An 18864-nucleotide genomic window follows, 5' to 3' on the forward strand; every position below is an offset into this window, starting at 1 on the left:
ATGTTCTATGATTAAAACCCAGTGGTTTGGATTTCAAATGAGTGACAGTCCCAAACACTAGGTGGTGTACCAATCACTGAGTACTTTGATCTTCAAGGCCTGAGATGAGCAATGGAAGATTCTAGGGAGACAAATCCAAGAATGTATTTATATCAAGTTTACTGAGCTCTAAACTAGCTAGCAAAGATCATCCAGTTTAAGAAACACTTCAGCGTGTACCCAAGTACACAGTTTTATGATCACAACAGCTTCAGGGTTGTAAACACGATTTCATGATTAAGTCTTGGTCAGAGTGAAATGTATACATGTGCACAAAAAGTTAGATTCCTGAGGTTGTGCACTACTACTTCCTCGTGTTGCTTTCAGACAGCTACAGATGTTGTTTGCTTTACCTCCTAAATAAATCATGAGGTTTATCAATAGTACTTGCACGTGTTTTCGTAATTTGTTTCTTCTTCATCTGACTTAATCCATTTTTTTTCTTTCAGTTTCACTACATGTCAGGGCTGAGAGGACAACACTGACATAAAACAGTATTGAAATCTAATAAAAGAAGCTAAAACTCTATATTCCAGTCCGGTTCAGGTAGTAGGTGTGATTTCAAGATGAGTCCCTTGAAATTTACAGCGACCTACCAGTGACAAAATCAGTGCCATTAGACTTTAAAAAAAACAACAAAAAAAAGTATCATTTCAGAGGTCAGGACTACTCCCTGGTTCATCCTGACGTTACAGTAACCAGGGCATGGTACCCCACTGACAGCTTTACAGTGTCCACTGGATTCTCCTCACAGTTGGGTCAGAAACTCAGCATGTTTTCTCCAAAACCATCCAAAACGTAAACTCTCTGAATCTTTGTGACAAACGATGTGTGCTGAGATGGCTTGCTCAGATTAACGTAAGAAACACAAACCACAGTGTTTGTCTAAGTGCTACTCAATCGTGAAAGAGAGAGAGTGAGTGAGAGAGAGAGAGAGAGGGGGAGAGAATGCCCGGAAGTTGGAGGAGAAAATGTTGTAGTGATCCTTGAAAGAATCTTGATGACGAGTACTTGTTGGCATGCAGCCTCTGACATGCTCTCTCTCTCTCTCTCTCTCTCTCTCTCTCCGTTTCCCTCTCTGTCCTGCAGGCTCTCCACCACTTTCTCTTTTTGATTCAGACTTTTGTTCTGTGCGTTACTACAACAAAAATGATCAGGACTCAAAGTACGACAGCTAATGCAATCCTTATAAAGGCTTTATGTTTAGATTCAGGTATTTTCAGATACACTGTATTTGTATGTATTTGGGCACTAAATACATCTTGCGTTAAACTTGTACTGTGTGCTTTCAGCGATGTTGTAGTTATCATTACACGTGCCTATGTTGTCTATTGATGTGGCTTGTTATGTTTTCTTTTCTTCTATATTTCCATTAACAGTCACATATCCATTCTTTCAAGGATGGAGGGATTTTCCATCCCCCCCCCAAACATTTTTGTTAATCACTCTGACCAGCAATAATCACACATTCAGCTCTTTCAACATCAGGCTTTCATGATTGCCGCAGAGACTCCCATTGTCCTTTGTCTAAATGAAACTCTCCATCTGTTTCCTCCCAAGACAAGAACGTGAACATCTTTGGGACATCCGGGGGCTTATTTTGTCATGACATCTTATTTGCTATGTGGAAATGTTTTATAGGGACTGAGACGGCCTGTGGACCGGGAGTGTCGCGGGTCTGCTTGTATTGGCATTCAGTGGGAGCAGCAGACAGACAGGAGGGAGAGGAACCCATAAATAAAGGTGATGTTGTGGGGAGCCCGGGATGATGTTTCCTCACTTAGGAAGCGTGAATCTAACTCCGACGCTGAGAAATGTTTTCGCAGATACTCTATATCTAAGTGGAAGTCTACCTCTGATTACTCTTTGTAGAGTAACATCATTATGTGGACGTCCATGCTGGCTTATCCTCATAATTCAGATCATATCTCACATGTGGATAAGTGTAATGTCGAATGTTCCTCGCGGCCCTTGTTGGTCGACTTTCAGCACTGACAGACACTCACCCGACACGAAGGCGACTTTCTCCTTCAGCACAGGCAAAACATCAGACGCCTTTATGCCTTCAGTCCTGAGGGAGCCTGGAGAGACGAGAGAGAGAAACTCTCAGCATTAATCCCATTATCAGATCAACATTCCTGTGAGAGAGCAGACACACTTGGATTCAACTCTTGTAACTGTCACACACTGACAACTACTTTCTCAATAGAATATTGTTTTTGACGTGAATAAATATCATAATTTGAGTATAAATGCTGTATCCAGCCTTCCTACAAAATCAGGACAGAACAATTTGTTTCCATTCTTATTCCTTTGTTCTCCTTTGATTTTTTTTTTTTTTGCTCAGTTCATCTGGTCGCCCGTCTGTCATGTTATGAAATTTCTCTCTCTCTTGTTCTTTTCTTTGTGTCCATGCTCTCTCAACCTGCCTCCTCCTCCTCCTCTCAGATGAAAACAAGCCCAAATGTCCACAACCTTCTGCGTGTGTATGTACATGTGCGTGTGTGTGTGTGTGTACGTGTGTGCGTGCACGCGTACATGTGTGTGAGAGGGTGTCGTCGAGTGCGAGTGCATGGTGGTGCATGTGTGATGCAAGTCAAACACACATTCCAAACGGAGAACACCAAAGTCAGCAGAATGTGTCTCAGGACACAGAAACAGAGAGAAGGAGAGAGACAGTGGCTGTCTTCATGTTTCAGGACCATATTTTTATATCTGGTATACATTATATTAGCGTTTATAACCGGCAGGGATCAAAAGTAAGGCTGAGTTTTATAAATCACTGAGTTCAAAATATATTAGGATGCATGAATTTGACTAGTGATATGGTTTCTGGTGAGCAGGGTCCATTTCATTTATGATTCAGATTGTGAAAAGTGTTCCTTCATATTAACACATACAAAACACTAATAATCTTGTTTTTATTTATTTATTTATTTATTTTGTGCAGAACTTCTTCCATCTACAGAAGTTATACTTGCTACTGTCATTATAATAGGTTGAACCATTTTTCCAGGATGGACTAATGAGCCTCCATACGATTTCAAAAGCTTTAGAAACTAGAATTGGGTCTTTTAAGTTTAAATTCATTCATAAAATTACACTTGGAGGCTTCAGTATAGAGACAGACAGACCGAGGTTTGCACAGATGTGCTTAAGCTATTTGTATGATATAACTCCTTTGCTTTATCACAGATCCTTCCTCCCATCACTGCTAAAAGCACTTGGCACTAAAAGCAGACCCCATCCTGATGCTACCGCTAACCAGTTTGAATGCTAGTATAGTATTCTCACTTTGCTCTTTTTTGCTCTTTTTTTTAATTGAAAGCTGCAAATTTCAGTTGAGTTTAAATGCGACCGTTTTGGAGCGGGGCCTCCATTCTTGATCAAAATCATCTCAGTCCGTGATGATTTAAAACTGTCGACACAGGACACTGGCGCTCCAGAAGTTTCCGGTTCATGTGAGCCTGCAGCCGGCACGCTGCGGTCTGTTCCTAACAGATTTACTTCAACTGAGAGTGACCGTTTGGGATGGTTTTCCAGCCCAAAGTAGAGAAATAGCCAAGTAAGTTATGCCGAACACTGTGACATTACTATAGAAATGGATCAGAAAGACTTTTTCTTTTTTTTTTTTCCAATTTGTGTGAATCTATATTTGTATCCATATTCTGTCAAACAAATAGGGACGATGGTGGCCACAGTGGTAGGTTGCCAGTTCCATCCCTGCTCATTCTTGTCCAGGCTAAAACACTTCACCCACCTGATGGTGGTGGTCAGCAGGGCCCGACAGGCGGTGCTGGTGCATGGCAGCCTCTCCTCTGTCAGTCTGCCCCAGAGCAGCTGTGGCTACTACTATCCAGTAGTTTGCCACCATAGTTGTGTGAATGTGAATGGATGAATGGCTGAATGTAGTGTGAAGCATTTGGGGTTCTCTGGACTTGATGCAAGTACAGACCGTTCACCAAATGTTCTGTATATTAAGAGAATTCCCCCAGCTCTGGTCAACATGGGTTCATAGGCCTCAGTTTGCATAAAACTTTTTTTTTAGAACATACAGCATTATAAGCCAAACCATCTGGGTGAATGAATTTGAATAACTGGAACTGTATGTGTTGTTTTGACCCTGTAGTTAAAAGGGATCATTTCAATCAATATAAACTTGTGCACCAAATTTTTGTTCTCAAGAATCTTAGTAGCTCCATGCTAAATTATCATTCCAGCTGAACACATAATTAGCTGTTATACAGAAGAATATGACCAGTATGGACCCACATACCAGACCTCCAGGGTGCAGACTGGGCTGACAGCTGAACGACATACGCTCTGTCACAATCAAAGCAGGATAAGTATCACTGCAAAACACGTCGGGCCCTTAAACTAAAGGAGCAAAGTAAAGCAAAAAGGGTCCACTGTGTGTGTCCATGCATGTGTGTCTGGGCATGTGTAAACAGCTTCTGTCATTTGCACACACACACACACACACACACACACACAGATGCATGCATTCTTACAAACAGAGAAGCATACAGGAAGCTGTTAGTCACTTTTCTGGGCTAACACTCACATTTCAGGTTTCTTTTGAACTGTGATAACGACTCGGCGTTGAAAGGTTGGCTTGACGAGCTTCACAAACACACAGATCTCTGAAACCTAGAGTGTAGATATGAAATACATCTGATCATGAGATAAGAAAAGAGACTTCTCATTTCACCTGGTTATTTCAGGAGTAACCCCCCAGCTGCCATTCAAAGCTGAGAGCCAGCAGAGCAGGATGACATGAATTCCCCACCGTGATATTAAAAATATGATTCATGTGGAATCCAGTCACCATGTGACCAAATAAGTTTAAAAAATTAAAAAAAAATTGCTTTCCTATTGTTCTGCTAGTGAAACAGATGTCAGAGGCAGAGGAAAGACACATTAAATCAAAGACAAAAACATGCCAAGAGCTGCTTGTAGATTTAAGCTCCAGCCAGTAAAGCTGATATATCGTCTCAGTCTTACTTCATCATGTCATCCATATAGCACCTCCGTGGACTGGGATCACTTTGACCCAGTGAAATGGAAAAAGGCTTCCATATCTGTTAATAGACTGAAAAAAAAGCATCTCTGCTTTAATAATACACTTAATCATACTTATGCACTGAGTTAAGAGTCAGCCATTTAATAACAAAAGGTCAGGAGGAACCAGAACATGTTTACGATCTGTCAAAGCAAATGGAGGGATTCCAAGGACGGATTCTACAGCAGTTCTAGGCGCTGGCTGAGACGGATTAGTTTACTTTTCCTCCTTTTCCTACAGCTTTGTAAGCCATCTTTAGTAATAATAAAGATGGAATTGTTACTGGCTTCACTGGTTGGCTGCGTAGCGTAGTATTTTTGTGATTCGCCTTCCAGTTTTAAAATTAAATCACCGTTAAAACCGCATTAGGTGACCCTGCAATAAAAACTCCAGTAGTTTGTGCATCCAGGTGCATTGCCATGGATACAAGCAGAAGGCAGTGAAAGTAAGGAGTCGATGTTTCAACCAACGGTTAAACGAAGATGTATGTTGGACTTGAAGCAACAGAGGCCTCACAGCACGATGAAGGAGACAAAACAAACAGCTGTTTCCTTCAGCCAGCTGTCGCTCCTTAGCTGCTAATACTAAGGAAGATCAGTTTTATCTGGATGTTTTGCGCTGATCAGAACACTCATGTATGTCTGTTACTGGTTAGCATATAAAGATAGTCCTGTACAAACATGGGCTGAGCCTGAGAACACCTTCCCTGCTGTTAGGTACGGGGGTGGCTGCATCATGCTGTAAGTTTGATACATGTGGGGACTGGTTCACTTCGCAGAAAAGAAGTCGTCTCATGAAGATGGTCTCATGAAGAAAGAACATTACGTGGAAACTCCTCATTTGAAGTCATCAGCCATGACGTTAAATGGACCCTGCAGGTAGACAATGACCCGATAAGCCAAAGGTCACCAGGTGGCTTAAGGACAACAAAGTCAATGTTTCTGAGCAGCCATAGAAAAGCCCCGATTGGAGTCTGGTAGAGAAATAGTGCGCAGAGCTACAACGGTGTGTGTGAGCAAGTTGGGCTACAAACTGACCAGTTAACCACATTAGTTCTGTCAGGAGGAATGGGCCAAAATTCAAGAACAGTTGTGAAAAGCTTGTGGAGGGTAACTTTAAACATTTGACCAAATTTATGTTGTTAAAAAGGTAATTCTACCAAATACTATGAATTTTTTCCTCCTGTAAACTTTTGACACTGAAGTTTTGACCAGTCAAATTTATTAAAACTTGACTGACCTAAAAAAGAAAAACTTTAGTCTCATTTAAAGTTAGACAATAAAAAAAGTCTGTTTTTTGTTGTTTTTTATTGAATGTATGTGAATATCTGGTTTTAGCTGTTGTGAATATTGTTCAAGTGAATTGAGAAGAACATAAGTTAACTAACATAACATGAAATTCTGAAGTTCTGGGCCCTTCAGCTTCTACTCCAGTGTAGGTACAGTTTTTCTGCTGGCTGTTCTGTCTAATTGAGATAGGAGCAAATATGTAAATGCTTCCAACTGACAGTGCAGGCACCTGCAGAAAGGATTGCACACACACACACATAAACACAGATAATATTTACAGGAACCTAATGTGGGAATGCAAATAAGTATAATGTGGGCTGGACTGTGTGTAAACCAGAACAAGTCTTGTTGTCATGTACTGTATGTGGATGATGGATGAACAGGCCACTGAATGAAGTGTTCAGAGAATGCCAATGCTTTTTATCTCACTTCAAAAAAAAAAAAATAATAAAATAAAAACATGTACAAACCAGAATCATCAAAACTTTATGGTTTCATGTTGGTTTCATACATTATCCTCACAATGTATGAACTTCTTTCAGAGAAAACGACGCATTAGCTTCACGTCTATATGAGCGACACTTATAGAGAGAAAAACCTCTAATTTGTGCAGCTTACCCACTGTATGCTACCATAATCAATATTTGAAAAAAAAGAGAAAGAAATCTGGATATTAAACATTTCAGTTAAGTTCTATAACAACAGATCCACTCAGCCATAAAAACTGAAAACTTCCCCTGCTCAGCAACAGGTTACTGCATCAACAGCTTATCTGGAAAAGTAATGGCACACTTAGAAAATAACATATTTCTTTTAGTCTTTGCATGCTAACACTAAGTGTTAGTGGTTCTAACAGGTTCCAAATGTTCTACGACATCCATCCATTTAGAGAGAATCGTTGACTGATTCTGACTTGTCACTCTGCAGCTGAAAAAAAGTCTTCAAGCACGCAAAAATTCTGTTAAGCACTGAAGTACACATCAGTCACAACGCAGCGCGAGGTCTGTCCAAGGATGCTAGAGAAAATTAGCGTTATTTGGTTAATTTAAATCTAACGTTTCATGTTCCAACCCTTCCAGGTGCTGAATCTTATCTAACATGCAAAGATGAAGGAACTCAGACCTCCTGCAAAACACGGAGTAGTCACAAAACAGAATGCATGACTCCATCCTCACAGAGAGGGCTTTACTGGATTTCATGTTGATACATGTGGAAGCATTGCAGAGAGGACACTGTCACTGAAATCTGTGATGTACTCATGAAAGGAGCACCAAGCAGTCTGAGGAGTAAGGAGCAGACCACCAGAGAACAACTCAGCAACATGATTTGTTGCTTCATTGGCCAGTCGGTCCTCCTGTTGCCTCTCACTCACAACCACCTTTGATCGAGGCTTCTGTTTTCCTCATCGCAGATGCTCAACCCACACACACACACACGGATACACGCGTGCACATGCACACACAGCTGTTTGCATGGCAGCAAAACAGAGATTAAAGCAGCACATGGCCAAAACAGTAAAGTTTCTAAAGTGAAAACGCACACAGAGCAGGTTGACACCACGGCCTGAGCAGAGGACAAAGGGTCACAACCCACTGTGGACCCACAACCAAGTAAAATCCTTGTGTTCCTTAAAAACATGTGGTAGTATTTACATCAGCTCTGATTCAAAGATAAAGTCCTTTACTGTGTGTTTTTTCTGCTGTAACAGTTATACAATGTGAATACTGGGAAGTGGCTGCTGGTGTCACTCACTAATAATCCATGTACTGATCTGCTTCACAATTTATTTGAAAACAATATTGTGAAGCAACGTGTCACAGTGGACTGGACATAATGTTAATATTATCCTCTGTACATTTATGCTAGTTTGTATTTATTCAGTCGATATTAAAATCACCACCAACAACAAACATGATCCTATGTTTCATGTTAGCATTGTGCTCCTCTATGCAGTTTTTAAATATGCTTTATGTCAGAACCTGGTATTCTGACATAAAGCTCCTCTCTTTCAGTCTCTCCTTGTTGGTTTCTGTTCTTACTTCCCAATTGGCTCCTTTTCTCCTTGCATTCTAGTATTTGGATTTTGTTGAACAAAATAAATAAATAAATATTGACCGCTTTGTCTAGTTTAAGTATCCTGGTGTGTTGTTGGCCATTCATGGTAGGATGGAATGGAAAATGTTGGGTTTCAACTGCAGTCATGGAGTTGCTCATCGGGTCTGTTGGGGTAAAAACTAACTCTCCACTTAAGGTAGTGTTAACAATGCAGGACATGATGGATGGATTGATGGATTGATGGATGGATGGATGGATGGATGGATGGATGGATGGATGGATGGATGGATGGATGGAAGCTAAAAGCTAGTACAGATGTGTGTGTACACTGGAGTTTTCCAGCTTATGTCATCATCTTTTTCACAGTGACTCAGCATGTTCAGCTACTAAATAATGTTCCAGCCAAGAGGCAAGTGTAACTGCGCCAGACTTTGTGCATTAAACAGTGAGCAAATCTGCTGAACAAGTTCCCAAAGACATCATGGATGCTTCAAAATGGATGTGCTCCAGAAACTACAGTGTGCTTGGTCCTACAAATAGGAAGTGACATCACTGACAGCAGTGTATGAATGAGATATTTTTTCTTCATCTGTTCTCGTGGCTAACTACAACAGCAAGGTCGCAGTGTGCATGGGAGCTCATGTTCAACATTTCCAGACATGTAGATGTTACAGGTCAGCATGCAGCCCTGTTGGAGCTATTAGCTCTACTTTCCCCGTTATGTACATAGATAGAAGCTGCTCTGTCTCTCTCTCACACACACACATCCTAAAACACATGCACTCATACACACACACACACACACATACACACACACACACACATCTGATGACGACACAGCAGCACAGAAAGGATTGAACTGCATAGGAAAGGAGAGATCCTAAAGTTCTGCTCCCGCAGTGAGACGTCACTCAGCAGGGAAGGTGACTGAGGATGTTCAGACCGTCTGCAGGAATCTCTTCCAGCACAAATAAATTAGCACAAATGTGATAAGTCCTCTGCTGAGTTTATTAGTGCTTCATTTCTCAGATGAGAGTGGCAGCAGCCAAAATTTCAAAATGTTCACAGAGGCCTGTTTCGGGACCAGATCCAATTCTGTCTGATGGAAATTAGAAGTGCAGCGTGCGTGTGTGTGAGAAAGATTGCAGCATGTGTTACCATCCTTCCACATACCCACACTCATATCATGTGTCACTAGAAGGTAACAGGTGAGGCTGTCTACATTCTAGTAACAGCTGCTTCCTCAAAAGGCTGCCAAGCCTCACATGTTGCCACGACAACAAGTTACCACACTCAATGTTGCTGTATAGATGTGAAATGCATTCAAAGTGATTTAAGGTTTAGGCTGATGATGATCAATGCATATCCTCACATCCAGGCCTGTTAACTTTAGCAGAACCCTCAAGCTCCCAGGCCTCTGGTAGAGGACCCGAGCACAGAGGATGAAAGAGACCACCCGCAGAGGGTGAGAAGGGAATTATATATATATATATTAGTGACATAAAATTACAGCTACTGTAGTGTACGCAGAGCATTACAAGAACAAAGAACGAGGCTTCAGCCCTATCAACCTTAGTAAAGATCCGTCCAGAAGAATCGGATTGTTCCTGAATATCCTGAATATCACTATATTGCACTTTGGTCACAGCGTTGTCCCATATATGCGACACCTCATTCAACACCTCCACACAATAATTCAGCGCATGAATGACAACTTTTTTTTCATCGCAGATGCAACATGTGTCTCAGTCAGTACAGCTAGCTTTGCTAGCATCACATCCACAGATCTTACCTTTCTTTAACCTTTCCTTCCAAGTGACGCTAAAACTTGGACGAAGTCCCCACCGTCTGTGAAAGCGAAGCGCTGCTGATTTTACATCTAGCCATATGCATGATTTATGCAGCGCTATTTATTATATTACTGACGATTAGACAGACATCTTCTCCCGCTCAGAGGAAACCACTGCGCATGTCTGGAGCTCCGCGTGCGAGTAAAGGGGGAGGCGATGGGTGACAGACTCTAAGTCAGTTATTGCTTGGATTTTACGGCGCCACCTTAAAACCCTGAACTTCACATTTTAACGGAAAAAAGAGCAACGCGACTTGGATGTAACGAGTAACGTACATGATTGAATAATTGTGAAACAAATATAACTCCATAGTAATGCGACAGTTTAGTATCGTTGTGTAACGCTACTCCATAGTAAGTAGAAAGTACAAATGAAGTAGAAAGTACAAATGAAGTAGAAAGTACAGATACTTACTGTAAAATGTAGTGGAGTAAAAGTAGAAAGTACCCATTATTAAATCTACTTAAGTAAAGTACAGATACACGAAAATTGTACTTAAGTACAAATTGTACTTTCCACCACTGCAACAGCAAAAGATAGTCCAGAAAAGGTCAGATGTTCTTATTCTGATATCAACACCGGTCTTACACATGTACAGTACATTATATTAACACAAATTAAGTACGTTCTGGTACATAACAGTGATTGTCTTCGTCAGCGTTTGGTGCTTTTTTAATGTAAATTAACAGATAAAATCACATTTTGGTTGCATTATCAGGTCAGGAGTAGGTAAACAATAAATCAATTAATCGCATGACAAATGAAAATGATCGACCTCATTTTAATTCATCAGCTTTATCGTTTCTTCCTGCTTTTTTCTGATGAATAAAAGCTCAACTCAGTGCTCTCCACCGACGGAGGAGTGAACTATTGAATCAGGTAGTCGGATGTGCCCATCTTCTCCATGTAAATGTAATGATTACTGAAGGGCAATACAGCATACGGACTTAATAATCTGCACTCTTTTGGTTGAACGTAGTTTGTATTTCCACTTTGGCTATATGTTGTGTTTGGTTTTCATTCAAGTGCATTTTTTTTATTAACAGAGTCTGAGAGTCCATTTTACTTTTGTTTTTGGTTGTTTTGTTTATTTTGTTTCACTGTTAAGTCTTCTTTTGAAAATAAAGTTGGCAGGATGTGCATTCATTGTTGTCATTACCATTACATCAGTTTGAAACGGTCTTCAAACAATATTATCGTTTATCACAATAATTTTTGAGACAATCGCTCAGCAAAATTTGTTATTGTGACAGGCCCAGGCGTGGACAATATGGGCTAAAAAGTTTGATTTGTACGATTATAATGCATACAGTAGCTGCATTTAATCACATTTTCAAATGTATTGATATTCATTGATAGTCTCATTGAACAAACTGTGCAGAAAATAGTAATAATTACAACACAGACAGTTTTGGGGGATTTTAAACATTATTAAGTGGAATTTATTGTGATAACAATAAATCAAAATGCTTATCATGAAGAAATTATCATGATAAATGACAGACGATAGAATAAATGTCCACTCCTAGTCAGGAGGTTAGAAATCAGTCTCCATTTTGACACCAAAACATACTATGCAAATAAAAATATGTAGAATTATATAGAAAATAAAAGTGAACAATAGAATAGCAGAGTATCTCCAGCTGGGTGAGAGGTGGGGTCCACTCTGGACAAGTCACCAGTCCAACTGTGTTTTAGAATAAACTCCCCAACTCTGGAGCGACTCTTCTGACCTTCAGAGCACAACTCAAAACTCATCTGTTCAACTTAGTTTTCTCACTTTAACTGTGTAGTCATTTTGTGGTTTTTGTGTCTTGTTTAGTTTGTGTTTTTATGATGTGATGTGTCCTAGGGTGTTTTGAAAGGCACTGGCAAATAAAATGCATAAATATTATTAATAGTTTTATTATTAAAGGTCAAAAGACACCAATGTCATCACTGCCACTGCACCTCAGAAGCACATCTGAATGAACATTAAAAATATGTATGTTCATGTGAACATACAACTTGCATATATGGTTCAAAAGCAGCAGAATGATTATATCTTCTCTCTCTGTCTCTGTTTATCTGTCACACATGTGTGTGTGCATGCACGCACACACACACACACACACACACACACACAGAGGCATGCTAATGGCCTCGGCTCCAGTTTCCCCTGCAGAGGAAAACCACATCCATCACTCCTCTAACACAAACCACACACACATATGCAGTGCTTTCCAGGCATTGTACAGGCAAAGACACACACACACACACACACACACATGCACACGCATACAGCAAATGATGATGTATACTCTGCAGGGAGGCTCCTTCTCATTAAGGGACAGTCACTGCAACAAAACAATGCAAATACAACACAGTGCAAAAGAGGAGCGAGACAGCAGTGTGTGTGTGTGAGTGTGTGTGTGTGTGTGAGTGACCCTGAACTCAGCTCACTTCCCAAAGCTGGAGTCTGTAGAGCTCACTGTCTTCCACTGGTGCTTCCATGCCAAGAACAATAATCTTTTCCTTCTATTAAACAATTAGGAATGTAGCACACACTCACACACACTCTCACACACTCACACAACACTTGACAAAGGTCACAGCACCAACACTTTCTGACACAGAGGAACTAAGGAGGACTTTGGACACTCTGCTAGCAGTTCACACAGTAAGCTGAGGTATGCCATAAATCTTTTAACATAAACAGCACTTCACAATGACAAACTACTTTTGTGTACAATATAAAACTCCTTTATGAAAGTATAAATTTTCACGAAGCCTAAATACTTCATCTCTTATGTCGACTCATTGAAATGATGGTGGCGGGTTTGTGATGATGTTCCATGTGAGTCTTCCCTCCGCAGCGGACCCCTGCTGGCCTGCTGCAGACTGCACACCTGTCTGGAAGTCCCTCATCAGATTGCTGGGGATTTCTACAGTTTGTCTGCTGATTGATCTGGTTGGCACCTCCTACAAGCCACCTCTGGAACCCAATCCTCTCAATATCAACTTCCCAGCCCACCCGGATCAGCAGAGCTCCCTCCACTCTGTCCAGGAAGTCATCGTCCCTTCAGTGCGTTGTGCTTATCTGGCATCATAACTTCCTGTCCAGTCACACTGCTGTGCTCCCCGTCCAGATGCTGCAGAACCAGCGACTCAGAAAGCCTTTTACATCTATCTGAGCTATGGTGGCGACGGCGTTTGCCAGTTCAATCCCAGCTATGTCCGTCTCTATTGTTGTGTCTTTAGAGACTTCTCCAGCATTGTCTGCTGGTGGTGGTCAGAACAGCTGATGGAGCAACATGGCAGCCTTTCCTTTGTTTAATTATGCAGCATTCAGACTGAGTGTTGATAAACACTTCTCACATACGGGATTTAAAAGCAGTAAAATTCAGTGACTGTGGGGAGTGATGGAGAGAGAACACTGAAGGTTTACAGAAACCATGTAATTCAGAAAAACACAGTTTTTGGTTGTTTTTGTTTTTATTAAAAGTAGGATTTATGAAAGTATGAAAGTGTTCTTTTACTAGACTTTTACTAGAGGGAATTTGAATGTAGTTGCATTTGGATCTGTGTGGTTGAACCACTGGAAGCAAAGATCCCACTAAGTCAAGGTAGAAAATGCTGTTCTTCATACACATTCTGTTTACTGGAAATGACATAAACAGAATATTTGACAATATTATTTGGGAGTTAAAATGTGATCAATGATAAGTTATCAAAGGAAATTGTTACTTTATCTTGCTCCACAACTAGACTACGGTAATAATTTTTCAAAGCACGTTTTCCCCCCTTGAAGAATAAAACACTATGAAACCCGGAAGAAAACAGAAACGCTTAACTTTTAGCAAATCTCTTCAGCTGACTGCTACATGGATGTCTAATGGATTGTCACCATCTGACTCATTCAGGGAGAACCAATCAAATTAAAGGCTGTGTTTGGAGGCAATGACATCATCCGTGCTGTGTTCCAGATACATGAAGAGATCCCATCTGGAGAGAGCTGACTCAGCACATCTCACTTACACACACACACACACACACACACACACACACACACACACACGCACGCACACACACATAGACAGCAGTAACCAGTGTGAGTAAAAGCAATTTTGAAGAAACAGCCGGCAGGTTTAAAGGGTCATTACATCTACTTCATGGAATAACTGATTTCTTTAACCAGTTGCAGGAGGCTTTAGATGAGCCCATCTTCAATTCTGCAGTTATCTATATGCACAGACATCTCTCAGAAGCATCCACTCTGAAAGACCCACAGCATTCACTGGGAGCAGTTACCGAAGCCCTGCTGCACAGCTGTAGGATTTTAAATCATAAAAAGGTCATTTCCAATTCTCTATTTCTGGAAACACAAAACAATCTGTTCATTCCAGCTGGGTGGACGATGGAGACTTTAGTATTTAGAAAGTTACGCTGAAAGAAAAAGTGACACTTTCCTTTGAGTTCTAGGCTCATCAGAACATAATGAAAATAATGTATGTGGTGCAAAATTAGTTCAGTCTAAACCCAAGACTTTATGAAGACAAAGATGAAGCCAAAGTGGATCTCTGCTTGCATGTTAGGTCTTTGTTTTAGGGTTTAGTTTTCAGAGATCTTATGGAAATGGAAACATCTAAAAAAAAAAAAAAAATTTCAACTGAAATGCCAAACTTTTATTTAATTACCTTTGTAACTCTAGAGCTATCACAGGAATGTAAAACGAGTTTTGTGCGCCAGCCACAGTAACGCAAGTCCAGGACCTATTCGTTTGTATTTATAACTAGATCCACTTCATAGAGAGATTTATATTCAGTCACATTCTTAGCCATAATACAACGTAGGCAAATTCAGCCTCTAACGCCAACAGGTAACAAGGCTCCACCGACTGACTTTGCGGCAGCCTCCAAACCCGGCTCAGTGTGAGCGGCCATCTGTCACGACAAAATGTGGCTTCAAGACAGAGCAGTCGCACAAAAACAACAGCGTCTTTTTCATCCAAGCTAACAGGAAGGCATGTCTCCAACAGGATTTATTTTGACACCGAAGGTTTCTTTTTTACACTTTTAACACACAAGTGGCTCCATGAAGCTAAAGCATACTACTTGACCATGGTTTATAAAGGACTGGAGGTTAGTTCAGGTGCTGATTAAAATCCATGGTGCAGTTATCATTTATGCCAATAGTTGGAAAAGACAGGTTCATTGTTTTAAATATGGTTCCTTTGAGAGGCTATAGCAAACACTGTTTGGGATGGCAATAAGCATCTTATTATCTTCATATTAACAAAACACAGGAGGATTTCTTGTCCAAAAGAAGCCAGGACAGGAGGAGATTTCTGTCCTGCTGAAACAACACGGCACTCAAAAACATCACAGTAGTTCCTGTGATTTTATGTACATTTAAACCGCAAGAATTGTAATAATTGTAATATTACATGAGACCAGTAAAAAGGGATTTCTTTAGAAAAATGTCATTTATATTATATTTTTTTCCAGCATAAATCATGCACAAGGAGACTGATCCATAAAAGATCACTGCTGTTCACAGAGTGCTTTATTCTAGCATATCGACTAAAAGCCGAGAGGAAGGAGAAAGCGTGATAGGAAAAATGTTTTAGTAACGAGAAAACTGCAGCCTTAAGAGGGATAGTGAAGGAAAAGCCTCTCAGGGGTTTTGAGGGAGATTCACAACGATGGAGCTCAGTGGTCCACAGTTCTTGTTTCAGATGAAAGTTAGAAATCAATGTCCCACAGACTTATGGATAAGATAAAAAATTATTTTAGAGAATCAGTCTGTAATGACCTTACTGATTGGAAAACGTTCGTCTTTTTTTTTTTCTTTCTTTCTGGTGAACGCGGCGCCTCAGAGTATTCAGCTGTCACCATGCTCTTCACACACAGACATACACACATTCCAGGTCTGGCCACTCCGTCTGAGTTTTTCCTTTCCACAGACAGCTGGTGTCTGGAGGCTGAAAGCTGATCCAGAGAGACTGACGGTTTCATCTGATCGCTGAAACACGTGTTCCATGTTTGGACATTTGCATCCCGAGCTTCTGTTCTCCTTTAAGGAAGGTTCCTCTCGCTTCCTTCTGACCTCTTCTTAATCAGGTTCCTGTGAGACTGCGTGCCGAAAGAGATTAATATTCCAGGATCAGTGGGTGGTTTTCTGAAATTGCCAACAACTCCAAGAGTCCAGCAGGTTATTATCTTTAATTGAAAGAAGAAAGACCAGCTGTACGTTGGTATTAATAAATGGAATTCATGAATTCAACTCGCTGACTCTTCTGCAACCTCACACAATTCTCAACACAGTAAGGTTTCATGTGTTATGGGATTGATTTCTGCTTGTTTCATGACATGAAGCGGACAGACAGAGCAGAGTGGGACGGCCTGCGACGGCAGACGGGCTTAGACAGCCTCGTCTCTGAACACAGCGACCTCAGACGGACAGGTTTTAAAAAGAGAAAGACAGAAAGTAAGTTGGACAAATTCTAAAAAAAAAAAAGAAAAAATGAAGAAAACAATTTTCCAAAGTTGATAGTCACACATTTAGTTTACATTTCAGGGTCAGCAGAGTCCCGGCTCTGGAGTTTGATTGAGAAAATCATCTGAAACAACAAGCATGATAGAAAGAAAGGCTTTCTTTTACAGGGGTCATGTCATGCAAAGTCCACTTTTTTTTTTACCCCTTAAATACATTTTTGTGTACTTTGAGTGTCCATGTGCGCACAAAATTTTTATTTATTTCCTCACAGTGCTGCATGGATATCTCAGTCATGTTTCAGTCTGTTCATTTTTGTTTATTTCCCATTACATTTTCCTGTCTATTTTGTCTGTGGAACTGCTAAACAAGGTCATGGTTTCCGGCTAATCAGTTTGGTGAATCTACCCCCCGACCCCCTCACACAAAATGCATTGAAATCTGAATATGTTTCTAGGAAAACTCTGGTGCTTTGAGCGTTAAGATTAAGTCATGATGCTTCCCAGATATTCATTATTTCTACCTTCTTGTTGGTTCTCAGCCATCCAGGACATGAAAAAAAAAACCCCACAAAAAAAAAGTCTTAAAATACAGCAACTTAAGTTACAATTGAAGTAACACATAACTTGTATTTAGAGCCACTACAATAAATCAATATTTATGATGAATGAACATTACATGTCACTGTAACTTTTCCAATCCCCCCAAAAAATCGTTCTTAAGAAACGTCCCTGTTTATTGTCTCCCCTAATAATGAAATGGTCCATTGTGTGCTGGAATCCACAGAGTAAACACATGAAAGCTAACTTGACTTGAGTTTATCATATTACGTCTGACTGGTGTAATTGTAGATGTTGCCACACTGTCTCATTATCTAAACTTGGCTGTAATAAAATTAAAACTGCAAACAGGAGCAGAAGGCTCAATGCTACTATGAAGCCCAAAGGCCAGGACCTCATTATCAACACACAAAACTCATGTCTGAAATAAGCTTCGCTGTCATTTTACCATCATTAGCAGCTTGCCAGTTTGCTATATACCTGGTTTCAATAGACAGAACTGAAACCAGGCATCATCAACGTACCAGGTGAAAAAAATGGCAACCTCCATTTGTGAAAAGTTTAACAAGAGACATACATATTTTTAAGTAATTATGAGTTTTGGCGTATCACAAACAGCAATTTTTATTAGTTAACAGAAAAATGACAACATATTTAGGCCAAAGTGTTCAACTAATCTGGCGTCCCTTTAAGCAATTACCAAATGATTATTCAAATACATACATAAATATATATATATATATATATATATATATATATATATATATATATATATATATATATATATATATATATATATATATATATATATATATATATATATATATATACACAATAGGTAGATAGATGAAATTTAACTGAATATTCAAAAAAATGTTGTCTTTGAAGTTTTCCTCCTTTCATGCTCGACCTTTTCAGAATACCGTCGGTGCCATCTACCGCAGCTCAGTCCGTATCGACTTTAGTTCAGCATCTTCGTCCCTAGGGGACGCTGCTGTTGCTGCGTCTCCTCTCCTCTTTCTGCAATCTTTACCTACAAGTGATATGTCACAGGAGCAACATTACAAAACCAAAGTATACTGTATTTGCCAAACCAATAATAGTAAAAAAAAAAAAAAAAGTTAGATTGCCTTTGTGATCATTTAAGGGCAAAATAAAATACATTTTAGCAACATTGAGTGCAGCATCAGGTATAGCCAACAAGCAGAGTGCTATACACAGGCCTTTCTGGTGACAAACTAATGTCTTTTACTCCCTAATGCTTTCGGGAAGAGCATCAAAAGCCACAGAACAGTGAGGCTTTCCTCTCTGGTAGCAGATGTAAAGCCCAGAAGATCAGATGATACTCGTATCCTGAGGGGAGGAATATTAGAGATTAATGGTTCCTCTTCATTCCCTCTGTTCTATAAATACTCCACAGTAAGCCAGGTTCTGTTCTCTCTATTACAGTCTGACACAAATGTTCCTCCTGTGTGTGTGTGTGTGTGTGTGTGTGTGTGTGTGTGTGTGTGTGTGTGTGTGTGTGTGTGTGTGTG

General features: G+C 40.2%; 1 protein-coding gene across 5 annotated transcripts in view; it reads right to left on the minus strand.

Moving 5' to 3' along the window:
* kalrna (kalirin RhoGEF kinase a) overlaps positions 1–18864 on the minus strand; it is a 139935-nt gene that overhangs the window by 104632 nt on the left and 16439 nt on the right. For all 5 annotated transcript variants that reach the window (XM_007569329.2, XM_016680287.1, XM_016680288.1 and 2 more), the window contains exon 2: positions 2046–2120. In XM_007569329.2, the coding sequence (XP_007569391.1) occupies positions 2046–2120 (75 nt within the window). The remainder of the gene's footprint in view (positions 1–2045; positions 2121–18864) is intronic.

The sequence above is a fragment of the Poecilia formosa genome, unplaced genomic scaffold (genome assembly GCF_000485575.1).
Source record: "Poecilia formosa unplaced genomic scaffold, Poecilia_formosa-5.1.2 Scaffold239, whole genome shotgun sequence".
In the NCBI taxonomy this organism is placed as follows: Eukaryota; Metazoa; Chordata; class Actinopteri; order Cyprinodontiformes; family Poeciliidae; genus Poecilia; species Poecilia formosa.